The sequence below is a fragment of the Sparus aurata genome, chromosome 24, assembly GCF_900880675.1.
Source record: "Sparus aurata chromosome 24, fSpaAur1.1, whole genome shotgun sequence".
Classification (NCBI taxonomy): domain Eukaryota; kingdom Metazoa; phylum Chordata; class Actinopteri; order Spariformes; family Sparidae; genus Sparus; species Sparus aurata.
The window spans coordinates 14,941,495-14,966,863 of record NC_044210.1 but is presented as its reverse complement, the minus strand read 5'-3'; the positions used below and the strand labels follow the sequence as shown (position 1 = coordinate 14,966,863).

Sequence of the window (25,369 nt, the reverse complement as noted above, 5' to 3'; positions counted from 1 at the left end):
CAGATGGCGGCGGGACTGAGGCCGGGGAGGCCGGCTGACTGAGTGACTGAGTGACTGGTGGAAAGGCTGGCAGGGACGGAGAGAGGAGGAACTAATTACAGTGGTAGCCTCGACATTAGCATTAGCACTGCAGGCAAACACAGTCATTTAGAGAATCTGTTTGTTTGTTGTGGGGTTTCTGCTCTTTTCTTTATCAGTGTACTCAAATTATATAGGGTTTTTTGGGGGGGGATTTGTGTCCATTCAGAAGCTCCTTTGGTTTTTGTGCAATTTAACAGTCGACATAACATTGATCTATATTTTTACACTATTTGTTTGTTGTGTTTTCTTTTTTATTTATCATTGTGCTACAATTTTATGGGTCCATGTTTGAACTCTACTAACTATTCCGAACCTCCTTTAGTTTTTTAAGCAATTTAACTAATTTAATTTTGGAGTCTTCTAATATTATGCGATGTGCCAGGGCCGCATTTAATGATTACTTTCTTAATTTCCTCTATTGACTGTTTGCTGGATGCATAAATGAGTTGCTTGGTCCATAAAATGTCAGAAAGTTGTCCCAAAGCACAAGATGACATCTTCAAATGTCTTGTTTTGTAAACAACTCAAAGATATTCGGTTCACAGTCAAAGAGAGGGGAAGAAAATCTGAAGATATTCACACGTAAGAAGCTGGAATCAGAGAATTATGCAGTTTTCTGTTGCCGACCATTCAGAACCTCCTTTGGTTTTTGTGCGATTCAAAAGTCGCTTCTTAGGAATGATGAATTAACCGAGGCACATTCAAAATGTCCCAAAGCAAAAGATGACGCCCTCAAATGTCTTGTTCCCAAAGATGTCATAGAGGAGAAAAGAAACAAGAAAATATCCACATTTAAGAAGCTGGAATCGGAATTTTCACCGTTACTTTTTGCAGTTTTGTTGCCCACCATTCAAAACCTCCTTTGGCTTTTGTGCGATTTAACTTCATAGTGAAAATAACATTTCTTAAAATGTGTGTATATTGAGCTCTATGGCTGCAATTGATGATTATTTTCACTTAACATCATGAAATTGTGAGATTAATCTGCTGCAACTGCGACTCACAAGTCACAGTTTTCTGTTGCCACCCATTCAGAACCTCACTTGGCTTTTGTTCAGTTTTGGAATAATTCTCAGCAGATTTGAAAACAAATTGTTGCAATTCCAAATGTGCATGCCGAACAACATTAATACCTATCTCTGGGATCTTCTAATGGCTGAATGTGCTGTAGTTGCAGTACGGTGAAAGGATGTCTTCCTTAGAGCCGATCAAAAGCTCCTGGTTGCTTGTTTTTTATGCATGTGTGGGAAAAATTCCACCTGTTTCTAATTGCCCGGCCTTCCCACACGCCGATAGAGCTGTTTCTCCTCACCGCCGCAATGTCTTCAAAGTCTTGTAATCTCGTCGGCCTGAGGAAAGTCTCCGAGTGAAACCCTCTGTAAAGGTCAACCAATGCAATTTGAATATCTTTGATTAAACAGTGTGCCGGTGCCAGACCCAGACTGTAGGTCACTGCCTCAGAGAAATGACACCCGCCCCTCTCGCCCCACTTGTCCCTCCCCGAGTCTCGCCTCTCGCAGCTCCCTCATTGTGGAGGGTCACGTCTGCTGCTCTCTCTCTTTTTTTCTTTTTTTAGCAATTTACGTAATCTCCCGACCCATTCTTCCTCCCTCCGTCCTTCACTCCTTTTGAGTTTCGGTTTGAGCCCTGAAATCCCCGATCCGGAATTCCTCCCTCTCGTCTCCTCTGCCCTCTTTCTCTCGTCCTCCGTTCATTATCTCGCTGATTCCAACGTGTTTCACAGACAGTGCCGTACAGCGGTCGTTGAACCATGCATCTGCAGTGCGCTGTGTTAGTTAAAACCCTCGCTAAGTGCAGTCAAAGAATCAGAGTTTTTCCAGGGAAAGAATAACTCTGGGGAAAAGAGATGGATCTCATTTTACATGATTTTCACCACTGGAAAGGCCGGGTTAGCTGGTCGGCTGACCTTTAAAGTATTAAGCAGTTACACTGGTAGCACACTGTATGGCATCATACTACCCTCATTCTGAAAAATCAGTTGTTAGCTCTGCACATGTAGCTCAAACTTCACTTCAAATTGCCTCCAAAGTGACCCCAGTTTCTTTTCTGTCTCTGTCTTCCAGTGTGTCCCGGCACGGAGAACAAACTCAGCACTCTGTCCGACCTGGACCAGCAGTACCGCACCCTGAAGAAGCTCTACGAGAACTGCGAGGTCGTCATGGGGAATTTGGAGATTACCAGCATCGATCGGAACCGCAACCTCTCCTTCCTCAAGGTACGGACGCGGAACCGCCTTTGCGTTGGTAACTTGTTTCTTCGTTTCAGGACCACGACGAGGAACAGGAAGACTGAGGTTGAATGTTTCTAACAGGTAGAAGTGAAGGTTTGGGTGAACCTGTTGATGGGTCATGCTGAGTTGAGCAGCGGTGGAACCAAGATGTTTGAGGGGCAGGGGCGAGAAACAAAAAGGGCACCTGGTGGGCCAACCTTTCTAGGTTTTTTTCCCATCGTATAAAACCGTTAAGATTTGTGTTTGTGATACCGCAAGAGGTGATAATCCCCCTGGGTACACAGGTGCCTGAACCCGAGCACCATAGTTAGCACAAGGGTTAACTAACTGAACTACTTGCTAGCAAACTAGATTTCATAGCAAAGATTAGCAAGTTGAGCAACACGCATCCATGCCGCCCCCTTCAGTGTCAGTGTCTACCTTCAAATTCTAGCCGATCCTGATTTCAGACACTCAAATAAAAGAGTAAAAAGTGGAGAAAGGCAGCGAGTTCTGATGCGTGCCTTGTTTCAGCACCGCGGACAGAGACAGAGGGAGAAAACAGCCTCTCAGGCGGAGGTGAAACAGTTTCAGCACCGCGGACAGAGACGCAGCGAGGCCGGGTCGCATCAGCACCACGGACAGAGACACAAAGACGAACATGTGGAGACGTTTCCAGCCTCTCGGATGGAGCTGAAACAGTCACAGTCTTTGTAACTCTGAACAGAACCCTTGCTGATTCCTGAATGGTAATGAGCTTGTTAGCTTAGAAGACATTAGTGGAATTTCTCAGAACAACAAGAGAAACTTGTGTCTCTTTAACTTCCCCCGGTGTTTCTTTAAGATCGACCAAACCCTTAAATCCATCTCATCGACACCGTAGAGGCGGTGAGATACACATCTCAGAATTTAAACCCAGTTTCCTCTCTGCAGAGTAGTGTCATACTGTGTTGTTGATGCCAACTGCGCCTCAAAAACCTGCTCACGGGATCTGTAAAATAGATGTCGAGGAATATTAAAGTCTGCACTTTGTTGAACAAGTTTCCTTCTGGTCCTTTTAGACACAGCAGCGGGCCACTTTTACATTTGTATTCAGCTTATTTAGCTGAGTCTCTTATCCGCAGGGTGATACAATATGTAACCAGCGACGGGTTCAGCATCGCTTCCGCAGCGCTCATGGATATCGATCGAAGCTCTTTGCCAGTACAGCACTAATACGGCGCGCTGGAAGTCACGAGAGGAGCCGCTGGTGTGAATAACAACGCAAAGGAGTGTGTTTGAGGCAGTCGTCCAGAACCCACCGCTCTCCTGGGGTCCGCTTCCTGCATGCGTGTCCGTCACCGGCGCTCGCATACTGTCGGTGCCACCCGGCGCCATTCCCCCCGTCTCCCCCCCCCTGCTGTTTAATGAAGTGAGGTGTAGTCTAATTACTGGGCCAGAGCCATCAAATGAATACCATAAACAGTCCCATTAGGCCCGGCATCATTAGGGAAACAATTAGGCATCTGGGGGATTGTTAAGTGAATGTGAAGGGGAGGGGGAGGGGGTTATGTATGTTGTCGCCATGGAAACTATGTAGCAATCACGCCATTGGTCGCGACAATTCAGAGAGACGGCGCCCTAACTTTGGGCTTTACGGTGTGCTGCACTTTCACAGAATATACCTTTAATTTTTTGGGTGATTTTTCTTTATTTTAAATGCCTGATAATTAAATTTATGACCATGTTTTTTTTTTTTTTTTTACCTAGCAACAGTAGAGCTTGTAAGTCTACACATTATCCACTTAGTTGGTCAAAAGAAAATGAATTGCAAATTATTTTGAATGATTGTTTTCTGATATTTCATAAACAAAACGCTCAGTTAATTTGTTGTAAAAAAAAAAGCAAAAATTAAAATAATCGTAATTTGAACAAAAGTCAAACTTTTCAGCTGTGATTATGAAATGAATTTAAACATGTTTGCAGCACAGCGTTGCATCATCCGCATCTCGAAGCGGCGGTTCATGCAAGGTTCAGCGTCGGCGTGCACTCCCGTTATCACCACACACGCTTCTCGGGATGCGCTCCATGTGTCGCCTATACATTCGGAGCTGCAGGCAGGCCGGGGATGGTGTCTGAGGGAGGAATGATGCGCTTGGAAATCTATCTATGTTCTCCTGAAAACAGCAGCCCGGGAGGTGGATGCAGCGCGAATGGATGGACGAATGGATGGAGGGAGGGAGGGAGAGAAGAGCTAGAGGGGTGTCACTTTTATGGCAGGCAAAAACAGCTGCTGTGCTAAAATTACAATGTTCAGCCACCGTGCTGCAGGGGTGTGTGTGTCGGCGTATAGAGAGAGAGAGAGAGGGGAGAGAGGGGGGGAGATAAAGGGCCGAGATGGAGAGGGAGGGCAGGGACAGGCAGGAGGACTGGTGATTTTTGCCTGCTGAGATGCTGACAGTTAGATGGATGAGATGGCTCCGCGGCCTCCTCAGGACCTGCTCTCCTCCAGACCACATCGCTCTGATTTCCTCTACCGTGATGTCGTTGGTTTTATAGCCGCCTCTGCATTCACTAATAAATCTCGCTGTTTGTTTTATTCAGCTTAGAGGCCCACACGGGTGGAGCTTACTGCGTGAGGTCACCGTAAAGCTATACGACAGATAACTCTGCTGTAGCATGATCAGGTGTTTATGCTACAGTGTTCGTGTCTGACCTGAGGTGACCTCTTTGAGCCGAACAACACGCCCAGATTTTCATTCATCGCATTTAAAACGTCACATTTCGAGTTTAATTACACATATATTGAATTCTCACAGCTCAGAGGTCAGAGTCAGTTCTTTATATCGAGTGCCAAGGACGTGTTTGATCGCTCGCTTGTTGACTTGAAGCTCGAAAGCAAACTTGGAGACACTGTTGAGGTGTTTTTATGGAGGATTAAATCTGCCAAAATATCAGAAATAAATAAAGAAATATATAAATGTCCTGATAAAGAAATATACTGTAAATGCCATCACAAATTAAATGTAATTACATTCAATTAATATGTAAATATTTAATGTAAAAAGTATAATTTTAATTATTTATTTATTTAAATCTTTTTGCACGTCTGCTTCATTATGCAAAGGCAGTTATTGGGGTTAACCTTATCAATTGATCAGCATGCCCAACTGACAACAACAGAAGAAAAAAACATATTTAACTGATTGATTGAAAATCTTGAATTAATTACAAACTACAAAATAATGAGCATGGAAAGTTGAAGGGGAAAGAAATTCAATAAAAACAGAAATATTAAATATCGTCACTCTTAAAAAAATAATATGTGCTTTATTTTTAATAAAAAAAACTGATTAAAGCAAATTAAATTTTAATTTTGTGTTTTTAATGTCAAATAAAAAAATTAAACGTTTTCTAACTTTTGATATTGGCAATTTTAGTCCTCCATACTTGAATTGATCTGTCCATGTAGCTTATGAGGGGCAAAAGGAATATAAACACTGGGCGCTCTTGGCTTCCATACACATGCACATTTATTTTTTACTTTTTATGTTGGCAGTTTCGATCCTCCGTAATCCAGACTGCAATAACAGACCAGAGAAAACACAGATTACAACACACACAGTGGGAGTGTGACATCATCCTCATCGTCGCTCCACTCAATCTCTACCATGTTCACACTTCTCTGGGTTCCTTTAAGGGAACTCAGAAGGCGTCAATCAGCTCAGAGATTTGTGTCCTCATTAAAACACTTCAAGGCTTTAAGAATGTTTTGTGGATACAGGTACAGGTGTGTGAAGGGCATCGCCGGGCCGCTGCCTGGCAGACCCCCCCTCTGTCTGTCTGGTTGGCTGGCTGCCTCTCATGGCCGCTGTCTGTCTGCCTGTCTGTCTGTCTGCCTGTCACTCACAATGACCCATTTTCCCAGAAGTGAGGCAGGGGAGCCGCGCCAAGTGGCCCGCAGTGGCCCACAACCGGCTAATGATGTCACCTAGGCTGAAGGACTCTTCATTAAAGCCGGATCAATCTGGCGGGCCGGCGCCGCAAAACACAGGGCGCCATGCCAGGGCTGCAGCTGAGAGCTGAGGGGACGGTGGTGGTGGTGGTGGGGATGTCCGTCCATAAAGCCTGGAAGACACCAGTGTCCAAGAGTGTGTTTTAAAGTCTCAAACTTCCCCACAGAGGGCTGAATTTATCACCAACACACACTCTCGTACACACACACACACACACACACAGGCTTTCAGCAATAAAGAGAGATGAATGACACGGTCACCGAGGTGTATCCTCCATGTCGACATGCAGACAGAGACACTCTTTACAGAGCTTATCTCTGGCAAACACCAGCCGAGAGAGACGGAGAGAAAACACATCCAGCTTCTTCTTCTTCCTCTACTTTTTTTTTTTCTTTTTTTTTAAGGAAGCACTCATTTCCAAACTCAAGAAGAAGAAGAAGAAGAAGAGGAGGAGGGGGTACGGTGGCTCCCCGAGTTCAGCTCGGCGCAGCGAGGCAACAGAGGAGACGATAAATAAAAAATAAAAAAAAAAAAGGGGATGAGACGGAGAGAGGAGAGAAAAGACTCCTCACACCAAAGGCTTCCCATTTTCCTTGGGCTGTATTTCAGCTGCGAATGAAAGCGCTCAGTGATTTCTGCAGCTCAGCTATTCTCAAAGCGTACATCCTCAGAAATCCATTGTGGAGGCACGCGCTCCCTGCTCCGCTGCCTCGTATGCTTAGCAAACTATCAGCCTCAGCGTGTGTATGCGCACTTGTAGCCCGCTGTGTGGATGCTCTGTCGGCGGAGAGACGTTGAAGTCGGGACCCTGAGGTGAAATGAGGTTACAGGAAACACTCACGGGGTGGGGGGTGAAAGGTTGTTTATCTCACACGTGTGACTGTAACGTTAATCCCGGCTCGTTGGCGTCACGACTTCCTCGCCTTCGTCTGTCTTCCAACTTTGCTCTAACCTGCTGAGATCAGTGTGCCAGTCAGAGATTACGCCTTCTCTCTGTGAGTGTGTGTGTGTGTGTGTGTCATTACTCAGCACTCATCCGATCTTTCTTCCCGCCGTCTGACAGCGTGACTCAATACTATTAATTTGCTGCGAGGCAGTAATTCAGACTCCACTCTATCGCGCTCGTTTTCGCCGCGTACGTCCTTCAGCCGTGTTCGCCATCCATCCCCGCTCCACTCGTGATGCACCGCGTCGTACTTGAGTCCAAATTAATGGAAATCTTCAGCACAATCACTGTAATAGATGTTGGCAGTGTACGATTCTGCAAACCGCTGTAATTGGAACTTTGAGGTCTGGTTAGGTTCAGGCACAAAATCCTCTTGGTTAGGGCGAGGGGAACATAATTTTTGCTTCAAACACGGCTGGGAAATGTTTTAACAGATCATTGAGAATGTCTGGTCTTGTTGCCAGAAACATAGCTTAAAGTTTTCAGTGTCTTTGCCGCGAAAACAGCTTGGAAATGTCCAAAAGTCGACTCCCAAACGCAGAGCCAGCTGTCAAGTGATGCAACGCCTCCTTCAAAGTATCCGATCTTTGTTGCAAGAAATGTGGCTGGAAAATGTCCTAATGTCTCCGTAGAAATACCCGGTTTTGTCCCCACAACCAGCAAGAAAGTGTCCCAACATGGAAATTGTCTAAACAACACATTAAGAATATCTATGTCTTGTTGTCATAAACACGGCAGGTAAATATTCCGAATATCTGGTCTTGTTGCCACAAACAAAGCTTGAAAATGTCCTGACGTCTGCTTATAAACGCCTGGTTCTGATGCCACAAACACAACTAGACAATGTCCTGATATCTCGTTACAAATAGTTGTTTTTGTTGCCACAGACATGTAGAAGCTGTCCAAGTGTCGTCTTTAAAATATCTTGTTTTGTTGCCACAGCGATGGTTGGAAAACAACTCAACATCCCCTTCAAAATATGCAGAAACAGCTTAAAAAAGATTTCAGACGACTTGTCGAGAATATCAGATTTTGTTGCCACAAACATGGCTGGAAAAAGTCCTGATATATCGTTAAAAATACACAGTTTCGTAGCCACAAACGAAACTAAAAATAATGTCCTAACGTTCCCACAAAAATGTCCAGTTTTGTTGCCACAAACAGCTGGAAAATGTCCCAACATCTTCTTAAAAGTACCCAGTTTAGTTGGTCTGAACACAGTCTTGAACAGTGGTCTTTGGCTTGGTGGCTTATTTACCAAGTTGTGAGGCCACCACAACCTCCTCAGGTCACAAACATAATACAATTAATCACAGAAATGTTAATACAGATTAAATGTACATATTTAATGTATCATAGTCACCTTATTTAAGAAATCCAAGTCCAAAGATGACATCAGGTGTCCGGGTCCACACAGGATTGGTTCTCTAACTCTGGTGTGGACGACCTTAACGGGCCGGCACAGATTCCAGACTTCAATCCCCTCCAACGGCGTCGGGATGGTTCGCCAAATGCGTGCGAGCCTTCGTGAGCCAACATCAGTGTTGGACCTCACTCACTCTCTCGTGGCTGAATGGAAGAAAAATCCCCGGAGCCAGGTTCTGAAATCTGTTGGGAAGTCTTCCCAGAAGAGTGGAGGCTGTTGTAGCAGCAGATTAGAGCCCGGCGGTGTTTGGAGAGAAATGCTCAGCACTCATATATGGATGCGACGTAATGTCCCTGAGGTGGACTGGGGAACTAGACCAACAAGCGCCGCGAAAACTGGAGAACCGAGTAACAAAATCTAACGTTTCTAATATAGGTCAGAATGGCCGATGGGGTGTCGGATCGGGAGTTGCCCACGGAGAGACAAAGAAGCCAAGTTGACCACAAATTGTGAATGAATCCCTAGAAAAAGCGGCTAATTAACGAGCATTTGTATCCACTCATTATGCAAATGTCAGGGGCTGGTCGCATCAAGAGAGACCGGCCGTGGCGCAAAATTCTCCGACCGAGCGGCGTTAATGCGAGCAGAAGGAGCGCGAACACCAGGAGGAGCTCATTAAAAAAGTGCCAGTCAGACCTGAAACAAACACAAACGACGTGGCCGACTTAACGAGAAGATTTAAGGTTTAATTCTGGTCGTCGCCTCTCAGATCTGCTTTCTCTCTCCGGCTGATTACCGAGTCACGTTTCATGTTTATTTCTTCTCCAGGTCAGTTTCCAGTGGACTTGTGTTCCTGATATTTTAGTTTAATGACGCTGTTTTTACTTGTAGCAGAGTATTTTTTACAGTTGATTTTTTGCACCACGACCAATAATATGAAACTTATTAGAGTTATTTAAACCTTTCTGACGGATGTGCAAACTGAAAACACGTTGATGAAAAGGCACTTAGCGAGAAAACGAGTCAGAAACACAACAGACCATTCTAGTCTTGGGTCACATTGTTTTCATATCGTTCCTATTATTGTGGACTTTTCTGCTAATTAGTTCCCCGTGACGATCTGCACCCGTCAGTGTTCTGCGGGCTCGGACTCGGTGCTCGAAGCGAGAGGCTGTTATTTACATGGAGAGCTGGAGGACGAGGCCAGCGAGGAGGTCAAGTGCTCCTCTTCTCTCCTCACCTCCCCGCCGCTTGCTCTCTACAGATGTTTCACACCATTGTGCCCTCGCGCCGCACAATGGCTGTCACGGGGACCTCTTCACCAAATAATGACACCACGATCCCCCCCCGCCCCCCGAGCGCCGGTTGGAAAGGGGGGGAGAGGGCGTGCTAGCCGGGGCAAATCGTGCGGTTTCATTAGCCTCTGAACCAGCTGAGGAGCTCATAAAAGGTTGGGACTGTCGTTTGGAGCAGGGAGGCTGTTAGCGCCTCGCGGGCTCCCGGCAGCGTCTGCATAATTACAGCTCTTAACGCTGGGAAAATTAGCACCCTGCGCGGCGCCAGCCAGCACCCTGCCAGATCACGGTGGCACAACCCCGATGTATCTTATAGGCCGGTAATTGTGGGGTAATAGAGGCATCCAAGTCCAGGAGAGAAAAATTATATTTTACTCTTTTATTCTCTTATGTTTTTGTTTTTATTTCCCTCCTCGTTCAGGCAAGAGTGCGGCTGTTTCCTGAGAGTGTTTTAGAGCGAGAAACAAAGCGAGAGTGCGCAAATGTGAAGAAGTGTGTTATTAGACACTGTAGAGAACAAAAAAATAAGAACAAAAATGACAAACGATCCACCTTTGTGTCCCTTACATTTTTTTTTTTACAAAATAACCTTTTAAGGTTTTTGCATTTTTCAAAATCGTAAAAAAAAAAAACAGTTTCACCGGAAAAAATAAGTTTATAATCAGAATATGTTGAAATTATCGCAGAAAAGTGACTTTTTCCCTTAAACCCTATGGCGATGGATCAACACCGGCTAGCATTAGCATTGAAGCTACAACATAGTTTATCTGGTGGCGCCGCTCGGACCGAATGAGCTCATTATTCCCGCTTTCTCGCTGCTGCAGCTGCTTCGCCCCGAGCGCAGAGGTGCAACAGCCTCGAGGATCATGAGACGTTCTTCAGGATTGTGTTTTGAAACTGTGAGCGCTGCTGCCTTAAAAACCTGATGTTCACTGTCACACAAAACAGCATCTCTGCAGCATCAAACAGAGGAGACGAGACAAGAGTGAAGAGCTTTTAAGAGACAAGGCTTCAACAGAGAATCTTAAATGGGGCAGAATTTGACTGAAGTCTGGTTCACTGGAGACACGTGACGTTTAGGGTTTTGCTGGACCAGAGTTTAACTGTGCATGAATACATTTCATATTCATGTAACTTCACACCGCTGGCAGTGTATAAAACTTTAACACAGTGCTGACGTCCTGAAGGCAGAACAGTGGGTGGTAAAAAGGTTAAAAACAACCTCTTTAACCACTCCCGTACATTTGTAAGCAGATATCAGTGTTTAAGTATTTATAAACAACTGCAACTCGTGCTGTGGGCAACCGTAAGTGGAGGCTGGCGTATGAACAGATAATGGATGACAATTCAATAAATCAAATGTGAAGAAACAACAGTAGAGCTTCAGTGGTTGATCGATAAATCGTCAACTATCTGACAATCGACAACTACTTCTGTAATCGGGTAATTGGTTGGTTTAGGTTCAAAAAAGTAAAAATTCTGTTTCCAGCTTCTTAAATGTTTCTTTCCTGCTCAGTGACACAGAACCGCTTCGGGTTGTGGATAAACATCACAAATTGACCGGATGATACAACATTTACATACATCATGCTACATTTAAAAGGTGCAATATGTAAGAATTTTAGGTGAAAATGTTGAAAAACTGACTAAAATCATCGGCAAAATGTGAATGAAATAGCAGTTTTGGCATTGACAGTGATGTTAGCGTGCTAGCCAGCAAGACACTAACAGCCCCCTGGTGCGTTAGCCGCAGAGCTAACTGAGCTAACTAGCCGAGGGCAGCTACAGCAAAATGATTTTAAGGCAGGAAAATAAGAAATATGCAAAGAAATATTGCAAATATGTAACAAGTTTTGTTGAAAATGTAAAAAATGTGTCAGGAAAATGTGAATCAATAGCAGTTGTGACATTATGACACCACTGGATTATGTTTCAGGGATGTCTAGCAAAACTACCAAACACTCTGCTTGTCCCTGGACCGCTACCTGCACCGCTAACTGAGCTAATTGAGCTAACTAGCCCCTTTTTGTTTTGACGATGGCCGTTTCCTACGTACTGCACCTGTAAATATACCCCGCATGCCTGTTGTTTAGAAAGTCAACCACTTTTTAACAAACTCCTCTAACTCCTGTGGGATTTCCCGGCCCCACCGTTTAGATTTCAGGGTGTCCTCTTCGCCCCGGGGGGGGGAAGTCTCGGTAGGTGGTACGACTGAGACTGTGCACCGGCTCATTACTGGTGTCCTGGTTGAATAGCCTGCAGCGGTGGAGAGCAGTCGTTTCAGCGTGGAGACACATATTCATACAGAACACACGACTAAAACATGCATGCACACACACAACCTGCCACTGTTGCCGCTCACCCTGTTCATGTGTGTGTGTGTGTGTGTGTGTGTGTGGCGGCATGCCTGCTGTTTTGTCGGCCTGATCAAAGCAGACACGGTGCAGAGCAGAGGTCTCAGAGGTGAAATTAAAGTCTTGCTGCCTCCGCCGCGTGGAAGGGGAGGGGGGGAAGTGATTACCGTTAAATTAAAAGGTACGACCATAAAAGAGCGCCACGGCCGAACCCTCGCAATTCATCAAAATGATCCCACGGCTCGTCTTTTGCTTATCAAATTGTAAAATATTGTCCATGACACCGGCGTAACAGGGGCGTAATTAATGCACTAAATCAATTCCGAATCAGTCCGCGCTGAGTGGCCCTGCTGGGATGCCGTCATTATCGCAAATTATGGTGGCAGATGCACGGGGCCGAGAGGAATGGGTAAAGCTTCGGCGCCGTCTTCCCCCCCCCCACTCCTCTACAACCGATCCCATCGCCTCCCACTCTCTCCGACTCGTGTCATCCACAGCGGCGCTTCTCTTCATTCACACCTGTGCCATCTTATTACCAGGTGCAAATAGTTTTGTTAGTGAGCGCCCACCCTTTTTTTTCCCAAAAAAATCCTGTCTGGAAGTCGCCCCCTGCCTGTGGCTGACATGTGGGTTTTAACGACAGTCATGTCTTTATCTTCATAGAGGTACATCGAGGAGACGACTGTATTAACAGCTTGAATTTCTATTCCTTTTTTATTTTATGTGTGAGGCTGATGGATAGCGAGAGACTTCGGCACGGAATCTCCATTAAAAATACCACAGTTTTATCATCTTAAAGAGGTTATTTACGCCCACACAGCCGAAAGCCTTCCATCACCGAGTGATATCCGAGTGGAAGCTCAGATCTCACCATACTGTACTTGCGATTGCGACGTGATTCACTGTTTGTGGAAATGATCTTTTTGTGCATCACACTGAAATCATGACGATGTGACATTTGTTGAGGTCTGGAGAACAAGATTCGTGAGCTAGGGCATCAAAAGGTTGCAGCTTCTGCGATTCTGATACTGGACTTAATGGCCATATTGCAAATTTGATAATATTTTGAAGTATGCCGATCTTGTTTTTGTTATATTTCGCTTGAGAAATGGATGTTTCACCCCAGTCGCCAAGATCCAATGTATTTAAAATGTGTGCGTCTCGTATGCTACATACCATAATGACATTTCGCCAATATGTGTTGTGTCACATTACATGTTTATGACCTGGCTGTCCGATCGGGAGGTGGACGGGATGGCTGCGATGTAACAGGCGACAAGAAGCCAGTGACCACAGTTCAACACTGTGTTTCCACATTTGTGAGGGTGACATTGCCTGATATTATTTTATGAAACGTCAGGAAGTTTTCAAGTCGTCTTTAGAATTCTTGTTGTTAAAGAATTAAAGTCCCTTGTTGCCTCTTTTTAATCTCTTCACACTTCTCTTGAAACAAGGGACACAAAAAGTGGATTTTCTCTGCCTTTGTTTTTGTTTTCATCACTTTTCAAGTTTGATCCTTGTCTCTTCACAATATCTAATCATAAAAGCACAATTTGTTGAAGCCCTGGCCTCCGAAACTTTATCACACCCTCACTTTAAACTCTCACACTCAATCTTACAAAGAAACCGTGAAGAATATTATTGTCCTAGTTGCAAATGGTTCCTGGTGGAACCTCAGCCCCCGAGAAACTGCAGTTTCCAATACTTTGAGCTAAAGTGTTCAAGAAGTGCACTATCAAAAAACTACGGGGGAATTTTTACTGAAAGATGGTAACAACCATCATTATATGTTAATTAAACTGTGGCCAATAGTTATTTAACTGTTAACTGGTTCAATAGCTTCTTACAATGGAAATACATCATTTGGGGTGATAGTGTTGATGTTGTTTGTAATTCTTGGCCTCAAATATCTGGATAGAATTCAGAATAAATCTGTTCTTATTTTCATCTGTCTTCCTGGAGGCCTCGTCTGAAATCAGCAAAAGTCAGATAAATACTTTCTTGTTGATCTTGTTTTTAAATGCAGTCTCCAGAGTCTGAATATATCTCAGTTTTCAACCTAACGAGTTAAAGAAGTTCCTAAAGTTCTCAAGAAAAAATAAAGACATTTGAACTTTGGAAACGCGCAGAAGTTCAACTCTTTAAATTCCAGATTCGATTCGCAGGAGCACAGCGTTTTGTTTTTTTTACAACCCGCATGCTCTATAATGCATGTTTGCCTCATCTGCTATGGCCACAACATCCAGGTAAATTAGGACGACCAGCAGGACAGCCCAAACAACCTTGTTCTCCCTCTGGCACCACCTGCAAAGTCGGGCGGACGCTGAGAGAAACTCACAACAGCCTCGTACCTCTGCGGGTAAAAGTGAAGCCAAGCCAAGAAATAACCTCTCGCTGCGAAACCAAGATAAATAATTGACTTCCCCTTGTTCCACAACTTCCCCGTGAACTTTTCTGAAATCCTCTCGTCTTGGCTGCTAACGTATGAACGGTTACATTATGAGACGCTGCACGAATTTCATGTCTCGCTGTGTTGAGCAGCGCTGTGAGATCATATGCCTTTTTGAAGGCAACGCATCATCGCTGCAGGATGTTTTATGCATGCATATTGCATTTTTATGACATTTCTTAAAGATTTTAGACTCGCAATAATTCATACGTTTTTTTGGGGGGGGGTTTTTTGCAATTACACATTCCACACAACATCCAACAGAGGTTGAGTTTCATCAATTCTGTAGAGTTCCGGCGCTGATTAAAGGAGCGTGTTTGCATATGAACTCCGAGTTCCACAGTTTGTGCATGCAAAGCATTCGGCGTGTGATAGTCTCACACTGTGACACAGTTCTATTATTCCTGGGGTAATGATGGTGGCACAACGTGGAGAGAGGAGGGGGGAAAAAGTAGCTGGAAACCACGAGAGAGAAAGATTGTCGGAGAAAATGATCAGGAATCATTACGTAGTTTGATGGAGGATTTTAATCAAAGCAACCTCGCCTACGTTTTCATTATCTAGCATGTTTGCGCTCCACAAACAGTTCACCTAAAATAACCGTATTGTTGGTGTAAGTCTCGAAACAACAACATACCGGACCAACAGGAAGTTAGCAACAGACAAACAGGACGAAGCACTTACTTAGAGGTGCAGCGTGTGAGAAGTAGTCACCAGAGTAACCACTAACTGCTGCCAACTGTAGCTTCTAAATGTACCCGCCTGTAGCTAGGTAGCTCAGTTAGCCGTGCAGCTAGCAACTGGAGGTGCTCAAACCTGCACATAACTGCTAAAAAGCCTTAAATGTGTGCACTGAGACAGACCCAGTGTATCATCAGCACCAGTCTGTTAGTGTTAGTGCTACTGGGATGTGAACTTTCTCCCAGTGCGGTTCCTTTCAGTGTGTGTTACATCCGTGACACCGAGCCCGCCGTTCAGAGCTCCCGCTTCCCCCTCTCAGATATTAAAAAAGCATCTTAGCGCCGGATTAATTTCTGGATGTGTGTAAATTGTTTCTCCCCGTGCCTTCTTAATATCTGCCTCACATAACTGGCTTTGGGAGAGTGCGCCCTGTATCACGCTGTTCCTGCTATGCCGAGTGGAGGGAACAGATTGTGTGCCTCGGTGACATTTACACTGCGTATGTGTGAGTCTATGATATGTATGTATATCTATTCATTTTGTGACTCTCTGACTGGGTTTTATTTTGTTTGCTGTAGTGGCCAATAATATGAATATTTATAGCTCAGCTGTCTGATTTCCCTGCCTCCACACTGTTAGCCTCAGTTTGACTTCCCAGAAGTTCATCTTTTTTTTGTGTGTAGAGCAGCAAAAATAAAAAAAAGTTTAGCCACAGCTTCAATTGAATCGTCTGACAGCAGTCAATAATACCGCAAGGTTTAATACTCACCTCACTTTTATCCAGTGGAAAGAACAAGACGAGTTCAGAGAAGTAGGTTATAGATTCTTAGTCTCGCTAGAAGTGTAGCTCTGGGGATGACAACGTCTAAAATTTTTGCCCAAACTAAACTACCTTACCACTGGATGACATTTTGATTGACACGAAATTGTGTACAGACATTCGTGGTCCCCAGAGGATGAATGCTAAAGATTTTGACGGTCTCCTTACTTTTCATCCCGCTCCACAAAAAGGTCGACATCAACTGCTTCGAGTGAAATGTCTCAAAAGCTCTTAACATGAAATTTTGGCCCAGACCTTTAAATGCCCCTCAGGATAAACTTACCACATGCCCATGACCCTCATTTGTAAAGCGAATGTTTGCGAGTTAAGCTAACATGGTGATCACTGTAAACACATTACCTGCTAAACACCAGCGTGTTAGCATTGTCACCGGAGGACGTGAGCACAGTATTGTTTGCATTCAGCCTCAAAGCAGAGCCTGGCAGAGCCGCCGGCACGGCTGTAGAGATCTTGTTGCTCTTTGTTGGAGCTTACAGGCTAATTGTGTCAGCTCCACAAAACGATGCAACAGTTTAAGAGACGAGACAAAAGCGGCAAATAACTTCCTGCTGGAAATCGCACCAGACAGCCACACAGAGCCGCTAACACCGTATACAGTTACTCGCTAAGTTGGTTGGAGTGCGAACGCTGCTCTCTGCTCCATCACATTACTTTGTCTCCGCACTTAGTTACTGTCAAGGGTTCCTATTTATATTACCTAGTGCATTGTATATGTTCTTGAAATATTTATGCAGATAGCGAACGCGCCTCTCTTATACTCCTCAACATACGCCTCAGGGCTTATTTCCATACTGGCTGAAAATGGATTCTACGCACTTCCATTCTGCTCAGTAATCCACTCTGGGTGGCTGGAACTCACTTTCTTACCACAGTCTGAAAAATAGACCTCCGTGTTTCAGGAAAACTCTCATGCCAACGTTAAAACCTCCGGAGGTGAAGAGAACACAAAGCCTCAGGCTCATATCACTCAAATCATAAAAACTTCATTTAGAGGGAAGTCCAAACAAGCCTAGACAAATATTATTTCATATATATTGTTTAATAAGGGACAAGGAGGCAGAAGTAGGAGTTGTTGAAGTAAGTTCGGGCAGGAAACGGAGATTAAGGAGCAGATCAATACTGTCTCGTTTGTACCAAAGTTGTGGTATTTGCATAGACTTATTGAAGATCCACAGTGAAGCTCAGTGTGTCAGCTTTGGCCGTCGCCATCTTGGTGGTGGTGGTGGTCCTGAGTGAACCAAAAATGGGGAACAAAGTTAAGCAGCGGTGGAGTTGAGGTGACCAGATGACGCCTGGTTGCTGATGGCCAGTTAGGCAGCTGTAACGGCTAGCTGTCTGAAAGCAGTCACGCCCTTAATTATAAAGCCTTAATATTGTTTAGATTAGTTAGTTCTCACCCCAAAAAAAACCCAGAACCAAGTTCAAAACCGTACCGTGCTAAGATGGGTATTTCTACTGGGAAGTTGGGTATTTTAAAGCTTCAATTTACCTAAAAGACAAACTTCCGGTTCGAGTCTGGATCGAGGAAATGTCAATTAAGAGACTTGGGATGAACCCATTGTTTCCTTTGTTAAACTGAAACACTTAAAAACAAAGGTTAAAGGTCCAGTTCACAAGAGAGTTGATTACAAAGTCTTATTCCCAACTCATCCAACACGGAGGCTCTGGGATGGCGGTCGGACCTACAATCCCAAACCGCCAGTTAAGAATGAGACTCATAAACTTCGACTTTCTTACAAAGTTTTCTGACTGCATAGACTCCGCTGTGTTGTTTTCTGCAGCCTTCACAACCTTTGGAGGGTTCTCGTTAATTTAATTTGGGAATGTCACTTCAGGTATTTTTGCGCCCCAAAAATAGGGAGGAGGAGAAGAGATGGTACAGAGGTATGATCAAATTAGCTTTCCTTTCAATAAAGCTGCTCCGTTGCGAGCCCTGGCAGAGGACGCGATGGAAAGAGATCACAAATTGTACACAGTCTGTGAGCGCAGTGCTGCAGATCTGCAGTCTGGAAGCGTCGTGTTGTTGGAAAACACGGTGACGAAACCCGAAGACGGAGCAGCCAGACTCTCGGCGGCCTCTGACCTGGGAGTCTGCAGCGAAACTGAAAACACATCCCGGAATTTGTTCATTGTGTGTGATCCAACGGAAGTTTATGGAGTACAGAGAGAGTTCTGGCAAGAGTCGAGCGTGATTAGACTTCCTCATGTCAACCCTTTTGTGGTAAGACATCCATCTGGGCCTATTTGGATTAACCATAAGAGGAAATGTGCTTCAGGCTACCGTTGAGACGTAAACCTACACATGCATCTTTGAAAAACAAACTTCTATCCTTTCATTCAACCGGGTAGAACTGTAGGCCTCCATCTTGTCAAATTGAGCAGTCTCGTGCTGTATTTGACATCTGTCAGGTGTGCGTTATTTCTTCTTTCATTATGCGACCAAATTGATTTATATTGCCAACCCAGCCACTCTAAAAACACATGCATCTTGGCACGTGCATGCATGGACGCACCTGCAACAAGCACCTGTGCACACACACACACACACACACACACACACACACGCTTTGTGTTGCCACAAATCAGGACATCCATCTCCGATTAGGGCAATTTGATTCCAGAGTAATGAAGTAGTTTGGCGCTGAAACGTGGCATGCCTCACAACCGCCGATGATGTGACTGGCATCGTTCTCCCCTGAGGCAAAATGGCTGACAAATACCCTCCCAATACCAACACACACACACACTTTATAAAGAGACAAGACAGATCGAATCTGACACGGTTGTAATCAGTCGCACAGCTGCCTGGTTACCTGGCCTGAATATATTTTCAGGCGGTTTGTAAATTCTACAGTTGGGTGTCCGCGAGAAAACAAAAGTAGGGTTTGTTTGTGAGAGCGTGTCGGAGGATTGTAGCATATGGGAATGTTTTTAATTAGAAAGGTTGATTCGGCGAAGAGAAAGGGAGGTCGTCGCCAGAGTCCCCAGTTGGTTTATTGGTTCCTCTTAAAATAAAATGTTTTCAAGGACATTTAAGTCTCCTAAGAGGATTCAAATTAGGTTGTTTTCTTTTTCTTTTTGCATATTCATAATGATGTCTGTGCGCTCTTACATCTCAGCAATTAACTTTGTGAGCGCAACCAATAAAACTGATGGCCAGCGCTACAAAAACAAAACCAAAAAGATGTGGTGAACTGTTTCGCTTGATGAGGAAGCCAAGTTCCCTTTTGGGAAAAACTCAAAATTCAACCAGCACCAATTGATAAAAGTTGGACAGTGCCGCGGGTAGGACTGATTTAATGAGACGCAAATGTGCTTATAAACAGTAAACTGATGCACAGAGCAGCCATCTTGGATTTTGAGGTCAGTGCGTCCGACTTAACGTGCCTCAAATCTGACTTCCAGGGATGTTCAGATCCAAATTGCCGACTTACTCGGAAAATCAGACTTCCCAGTTCGAGTGGAATGCACCGTTATCCTTTTAGAGGAGCTAGCACTGATATTAGCCTGTTGGAGTTAGAGAAGCTAACACTGACGTTCCGTTCACATGTGGCCGTCTTTTCTGTCCATTAAAGCCAGCTAGCCAGCCAGCGGCAAGTGAATTGAGACGGCCCTTGTTGTGGATCCAGGGAGTCTCGGGACAAGTGTTGATTAAAGAATCAAGTTTACAGTTCGGATTTGTTACGCTGAAATAAGATATGTGGTCTAAGATGGGATAAGACACAGCCACCAGTTTGCTAGCGCTGCTACATACTATAGCCTACAATCATCGGGAAGATCAAGTGTTGTCCACTCATTTATAAACCGCCACGACTGATTATGACGGATGTAAAAAGAGAGGATGCGATTAGTTCTGTGGGAAGAAGAATATCTCAGTGGGTATGAATGTATGACTGTGCACATAGGATGGCTTTTGTGAGGCTCCTGCGCGCCGCGTGAGAGACAGTATGATTTATGTCCTCGACGACCTCTCCTAACACAATCATCACGTGTAACTTCCATTTTGTCGCCGCACATTCACAACCTTCAGCTCTGGAAATTCACATATTTATGTCTTCTTCCCCATTGACATAAACAGATTATCCGAGCATTGTCTACCTATAACTGTGTCCTACCTCTGCACCGGGGCCCAATCATCAATCACTTGGAAGGGCCGGTAAGCACCTTTTCTTCCCCCAGAGGAGGGAGCTGACACTGGGCCTCGGAGGCCACTCGGCTGCCTCCTCCTCCTCTCCGCGGACTTGTCGGAGGCCCCCCGTGCTGCAGACTCGCCCCCCTCCTCTTAGAGATCCTGCCAGTGTTCAAAATCTCTGTCCTAAACCGAGATGACCATGAATAATGAGGGACTTGAATATGAGATACAGGAGCTAGGTGCAGGAGGAGATAACATGCTTCTCACTTTTTTTTTTTTTTTTTTTTTGGTCCTCCTCCATAGCTACTGTCAAGCAGGCAGAAGCCAGCCTGTGGCTGACGTGCACTAGCTTTGTCACATAACTGCATTATGTAGGGTCCCCAAAGGCTACAGCATAATGCGATACGCCACGCGACGGTTGCCGGGTTGCTACAACAGCCTCGCCTCATGAGTTATGTATTAGTGTTTTCACTGCGGCTCCGGGATCAGATACTGTACTGCACTGTCGCCGTTTTAGCTTCGCCTGCTAATGTGCGGCAAACTTTCCCCTTTGGTAATTTTAATTTCCGAGCGGGGGGCTTTACTGTAAATGCGTCTTGACAACACAGACGCCTCACGGACGCCGCCTCATGAAGCGGGCTCATATGAGATTGTCGGGCTGTCTGAGACGATAAATATCAGCGCCGAGAGCCAGTAGCACAGCTGCTGCTGGAGGCACACCCCTGGTTATCAACACACACACACACACACACACACAGCACTGTGTCATCCCAAAGTCATTGTCGACACTGGCTGAAACATGTCAGTGTGTTGCATCTGCATCTGACTCTGGCTCTGAAAACTTGCCCTTCAATAAGTCCAGTGGCAACTTTAGTAACTGTGATCCAGCATAGAAAAATCTGTAATTTTTCTTTTTCATGGACTCTTTTAGATAGATGAATCAATATCGGTAATTAAGTTTTAAATTTTAATAAGTTAAGGAAATCGCACTTTAATTCACCACCTTTTGCACCACTTGTCTCCTCTTCTGCTTCCTCGTTATCTAAATTAAGAACTGAGTGAGCTCTGGACTTATTTAAAGCAGCTACAGGAAGCTTTTTCTTCTGTTGTTTCTGGCGCCCCCTGTGGCCAAAAGCGAGATATCATTATTAGCTTTTTAGCTAACGGCAGCTGCAGTTATTACTCTGGTAATATGCTGCCCCCTGACAAGCAGACAATTCTTAAATGTCGCACCTGTACCAGATACTTGTATTTGTATAGCTGATGTTCACGTTTACCATTTTTACTTCAACTCAAGTGTGACTTTGGATACTCGAGCACACAAGTGTTTTGATTGAGCTGAGCTATAAAATCGACTTTTCCCCTAACCCACCTTAAAGGGGGGAGTGGATTTCAAGCCTCTCTGTGCCGGCGGCGCCAACGACATGAAAAGTGGTGCGTGGGTTCAAAACCCCTCCATGTTTGATGTTCCTTTCCATTTGAAGTGAAACAGAGGAAAAAGCCCCGCCCCCTCCCCTCCACCTGCGCTCCCTCCACCCCGTCGATTCATCTCGCAGGAGTACCTCAGGGCGCCATCGACAGACTTGAGACGTATCTCACGAGTCCTCTAAGACAAAGAAACCCTCCCTAACCCCTGCACAAATACCTGCACTGAATGACTCAGTCATTTTCACGGTGACATTTCCATGCAGCTGGATTTTTCATTTATTCCAAAGTCAATGGCCCTCTTCTCAAAGGCCTCCATTTTTTATTTTTTTTTTATAAACAGGATTTCTCCAAATCTTGAATGTCACACCCGAGTGCTCTCAGCATACTTAGCAGCCAAACAGTCGGGCGAGGGTGAAGGAGTGCACACTTCTCTTATAGAGCTCATTGAAGCGAATTGGTAAACAGGTCCCCGCCCGCCCATTGACTTTGCCGCCGTGTGGAGGAAGTCAGATTGCGCCGGCGCCGTCGGTCGGATCAAACTGTGGAGCGTCGGCGGTCTTGCCGCTGACATGCGCCGCTGCACTCTCCTTGACTCGCTGGCAGAGTGCTCCATATGTATGGAAATGAGCTGTAATCACCATAATATGTGTCCCATCTCTTGTATTTTATAATGGCGCCATTATACTTTTTTTCCCCCCTGCGTGATGCCTTTTTCCTCCTTCCTCCTCTCCTTCCCCCTCCTCTTCCACCTTCACCGAATCCTCCCCCCTTCCTATCGCTCCTTCTCATGCCATCCACCTCATTTACACTCTCACTCATCCAGATGACAGGAACAGGTGCACTATTAATTATGCTTTGAAATATATCTCCTCTGTGCTCCACTTCCCGGCTCCCTTATCGTTGTGGGCTTTCTGCCGACGCCTCGGCGCCTCCTAACCCTAAACTTCTCCGTCTCTTTGTTCCTCCAGATTGTTGTTTATTCTTCCGCTTCGACTTTCCGAATCTCCTTCTTCAGTCTTAATATTCAGCTCCTACTTATTTTATCCCCCTTTCGTCTTTTAGTCGAGATGAAAAACTTAATTGTGTAATTATCTGGAGGTATCGGCTTGTTTTCACATGATCGTGTCCTAACTATCTCATTATCTCGAGACAGCGGCTCGGTTTGTAGTGCTCGTGTTCGCCGTCGCCGAGATAACAGTCGAATCACAATCGTTATCTCCAGGTATCAAACATTGTTTTTCCCACGAGCCGCGACTTAAATATCTCATTATTTTGAGATAACAAAGCTGTGGCGTTCCTCTTTTTTTGGGGGGGAATCCAGCTGCTTCGCCCCGCCGACGTCGTTTGAGAGTCTATCCAAATCGGCTTAGTCTGATGAAAGCGGCGGCGTCAGAGGGAAAGACCAGGGTAGATTAAATTTGAGGGAGTAAATAAGGGAACTAACCCCGTGGTGGAAATAAAGCCACTCGGACAGGGGGCTTCGGTGGCGAGGAAACGACAGATCTCGACGTAACGAGAGCTTTAGGAGATGATATTGAGACATCAGCGAGAGGTTCTGTGCTTCAGAGCTTCTTGTCAGAGATCCTCAAAGTCTCTGCAAAAGATGTCACCTCATTTTTTGACGGCGGTAAATCTCATTCCTTCAGGTGTTCCCCTTTATTTTGTCACTCAGTTTTGAGACACTCTACTGAAATGCTTCATCCTTCCACTTCGCCACATTAGACACAAAGATAACGATCATCCCACCGACAGCTGTGTGAAAAGAAAAGATCCGATAAGTTTATAAAACGCCGCCAAAGATGATACGGCTCGGCATGTTTCGGGAAATTTCACCTCTGAGCTTTTTAAGATGCTTTTATTTAAATAAGTGTTCAAGGCCAAAGGAGACCCATTGGTCCGTTATTTCACACTCAAAGCAAAAAGTCAAACAGATAAATGTAAATTTCTGCAGCAGAGGTTTGATTTTCTTCCGTCCGACCTCATTTATCATCTCACGACCCCTCCGATTTGGCTCGTGAACTTTCAGAGAAGTCTGGCTGTGAGGTTAGGAACCGCCAGATTAAACTGTTCAACAGTAAAGTATATAAAGTAGTTAGAACGAGCACCCTCCTGTAGAGCTACAACAGCGAAATGCTGCTTATACATAGTAATGATAACTCATGCCTTCTTCTACGGAGGACCAAAACTGCCATAATGAAAAACAAATAAATAAATGATTCAGTAAATAAATGATATGCTGTGAAACACACCAAATGCATCAAATAAAATAAATATATTATATCTAAATATATATTTTTTAAATGTGACATAAATTTATTTCAGTTGTTTTTGCTTCTGAACATACTTTCACTCATTGGTTGATCGGCACCGGAGCGTATAGCTCAACTATTGCTGGCACAATAGTTGGCTTTCGAGCTCCTGGAAAATAATATATAAATAAATACATCAATAATTAAAAACGAATATTGGCTAACAAATAACTAAAATAGAACATTGAATCGGAAAGTACATGAATTAAGAAATTAATACAGAGTTTATTAAATACCAAAGCAAATTAAAACATATATATATACATATATATACACATACACACACACACACACACACACACACACACACACATATATATAAAAGATTGTATAAATTAATTAATGTCTACATTTATTTATTTTTCATATTTTTTGGGGTACATTATTGCATATTAATTTCTTTGTGTCCTTTATTTATTTTTAATATTGGCATTTTTAGTCCTCCATACTCCACTACTGTTAAAAATTGTCCTGTTGATATGAAGGAAAACATGGGAAAATAGTTTAATAAACAGTCATTTACTGATATATAAATAGCTAATTAGGGCTAAAAATGTGTGTGCAACATTGGCAGCTCTTGACTTCCGTAGGTATAAATGTTTTTAGACTCCCATCACAGTGAATCGTTTGAGTTTCATGGCGTCATAGATTCTGACCTTGTCTTTCATCGTAAGCGCTCTTTAAATGCGTCGACCTTGATCGTGAAGGTCGACACACTCGGAACATAAAGTTTAAAATGATCCATTTCCACTTAAACTGTCCACATTAAAGGCGATTAACCCGGTTCAGTAACACACGGCTGGAGACGCTTGTGTTTTTAATTCAAATCTCTCTTAATTCTTCCTGTTAAATTCTCTAATGCAGCGTTTTTCTCTCTAAATCTGGGGTGAGGCCCGCGGGCGATTCTTGGAAAAGACTGAACCTGAAGGAGTTTGTATGCAAATCTATCGGCTGCGTTGCCAAGGTTTCCTGAGCATCTGCAAAGTAAGTCGAATGAAGAAATAACAGAGGAGAGACGCTGGCTGTTAGCCGAAAAAACGGTTGGTTAAATTATCTTGCATAAGTGTCTGGAAAGTTAAACCTGACGCTGCCCGGCCACTTTTGTGTATTCATCTTTAATCCGGCTTTAGGATTCACCTCTTCGCGCGCCTCTCTTTCTCGCCAACTGTTGCCGAATTATAACACAAAACAATCGAGTCGCAAAAAGCAGGTCTCGATTCATTAACTGATAAAACTGTTTACTTTGCAAAAGGCGATTGTTT

The 25,369-nt window shown here is 44.4% G+C and overlaps 1 protein-coding gene across 3 annotated transcripts in view; it reads left to right on the top strand.

The window, feature by feature from the left end:
- LOC115577202 (receptor tyrosine-protein kinase erbB-4) overlaps positions 1-25,369 on the top strand; it is a 280,463-nt gene that overhangs the window by 140,126 nt on the left and 114,968 nt on the right. For all 3 annotated transcript variants that reach the window (XM_030410145.1, XM_030410146.1, XM_030410144.1), the window contains exon 2: positions 2,166-2,317. In XM_030410145.1, coding sequence (XP_030266005.1) covers positions 2,166-2,317 — 152 coding nt within the window. The remainder of the gene's footprint in view (positions 1-2,165; positions 2,318-25,369) is intronic.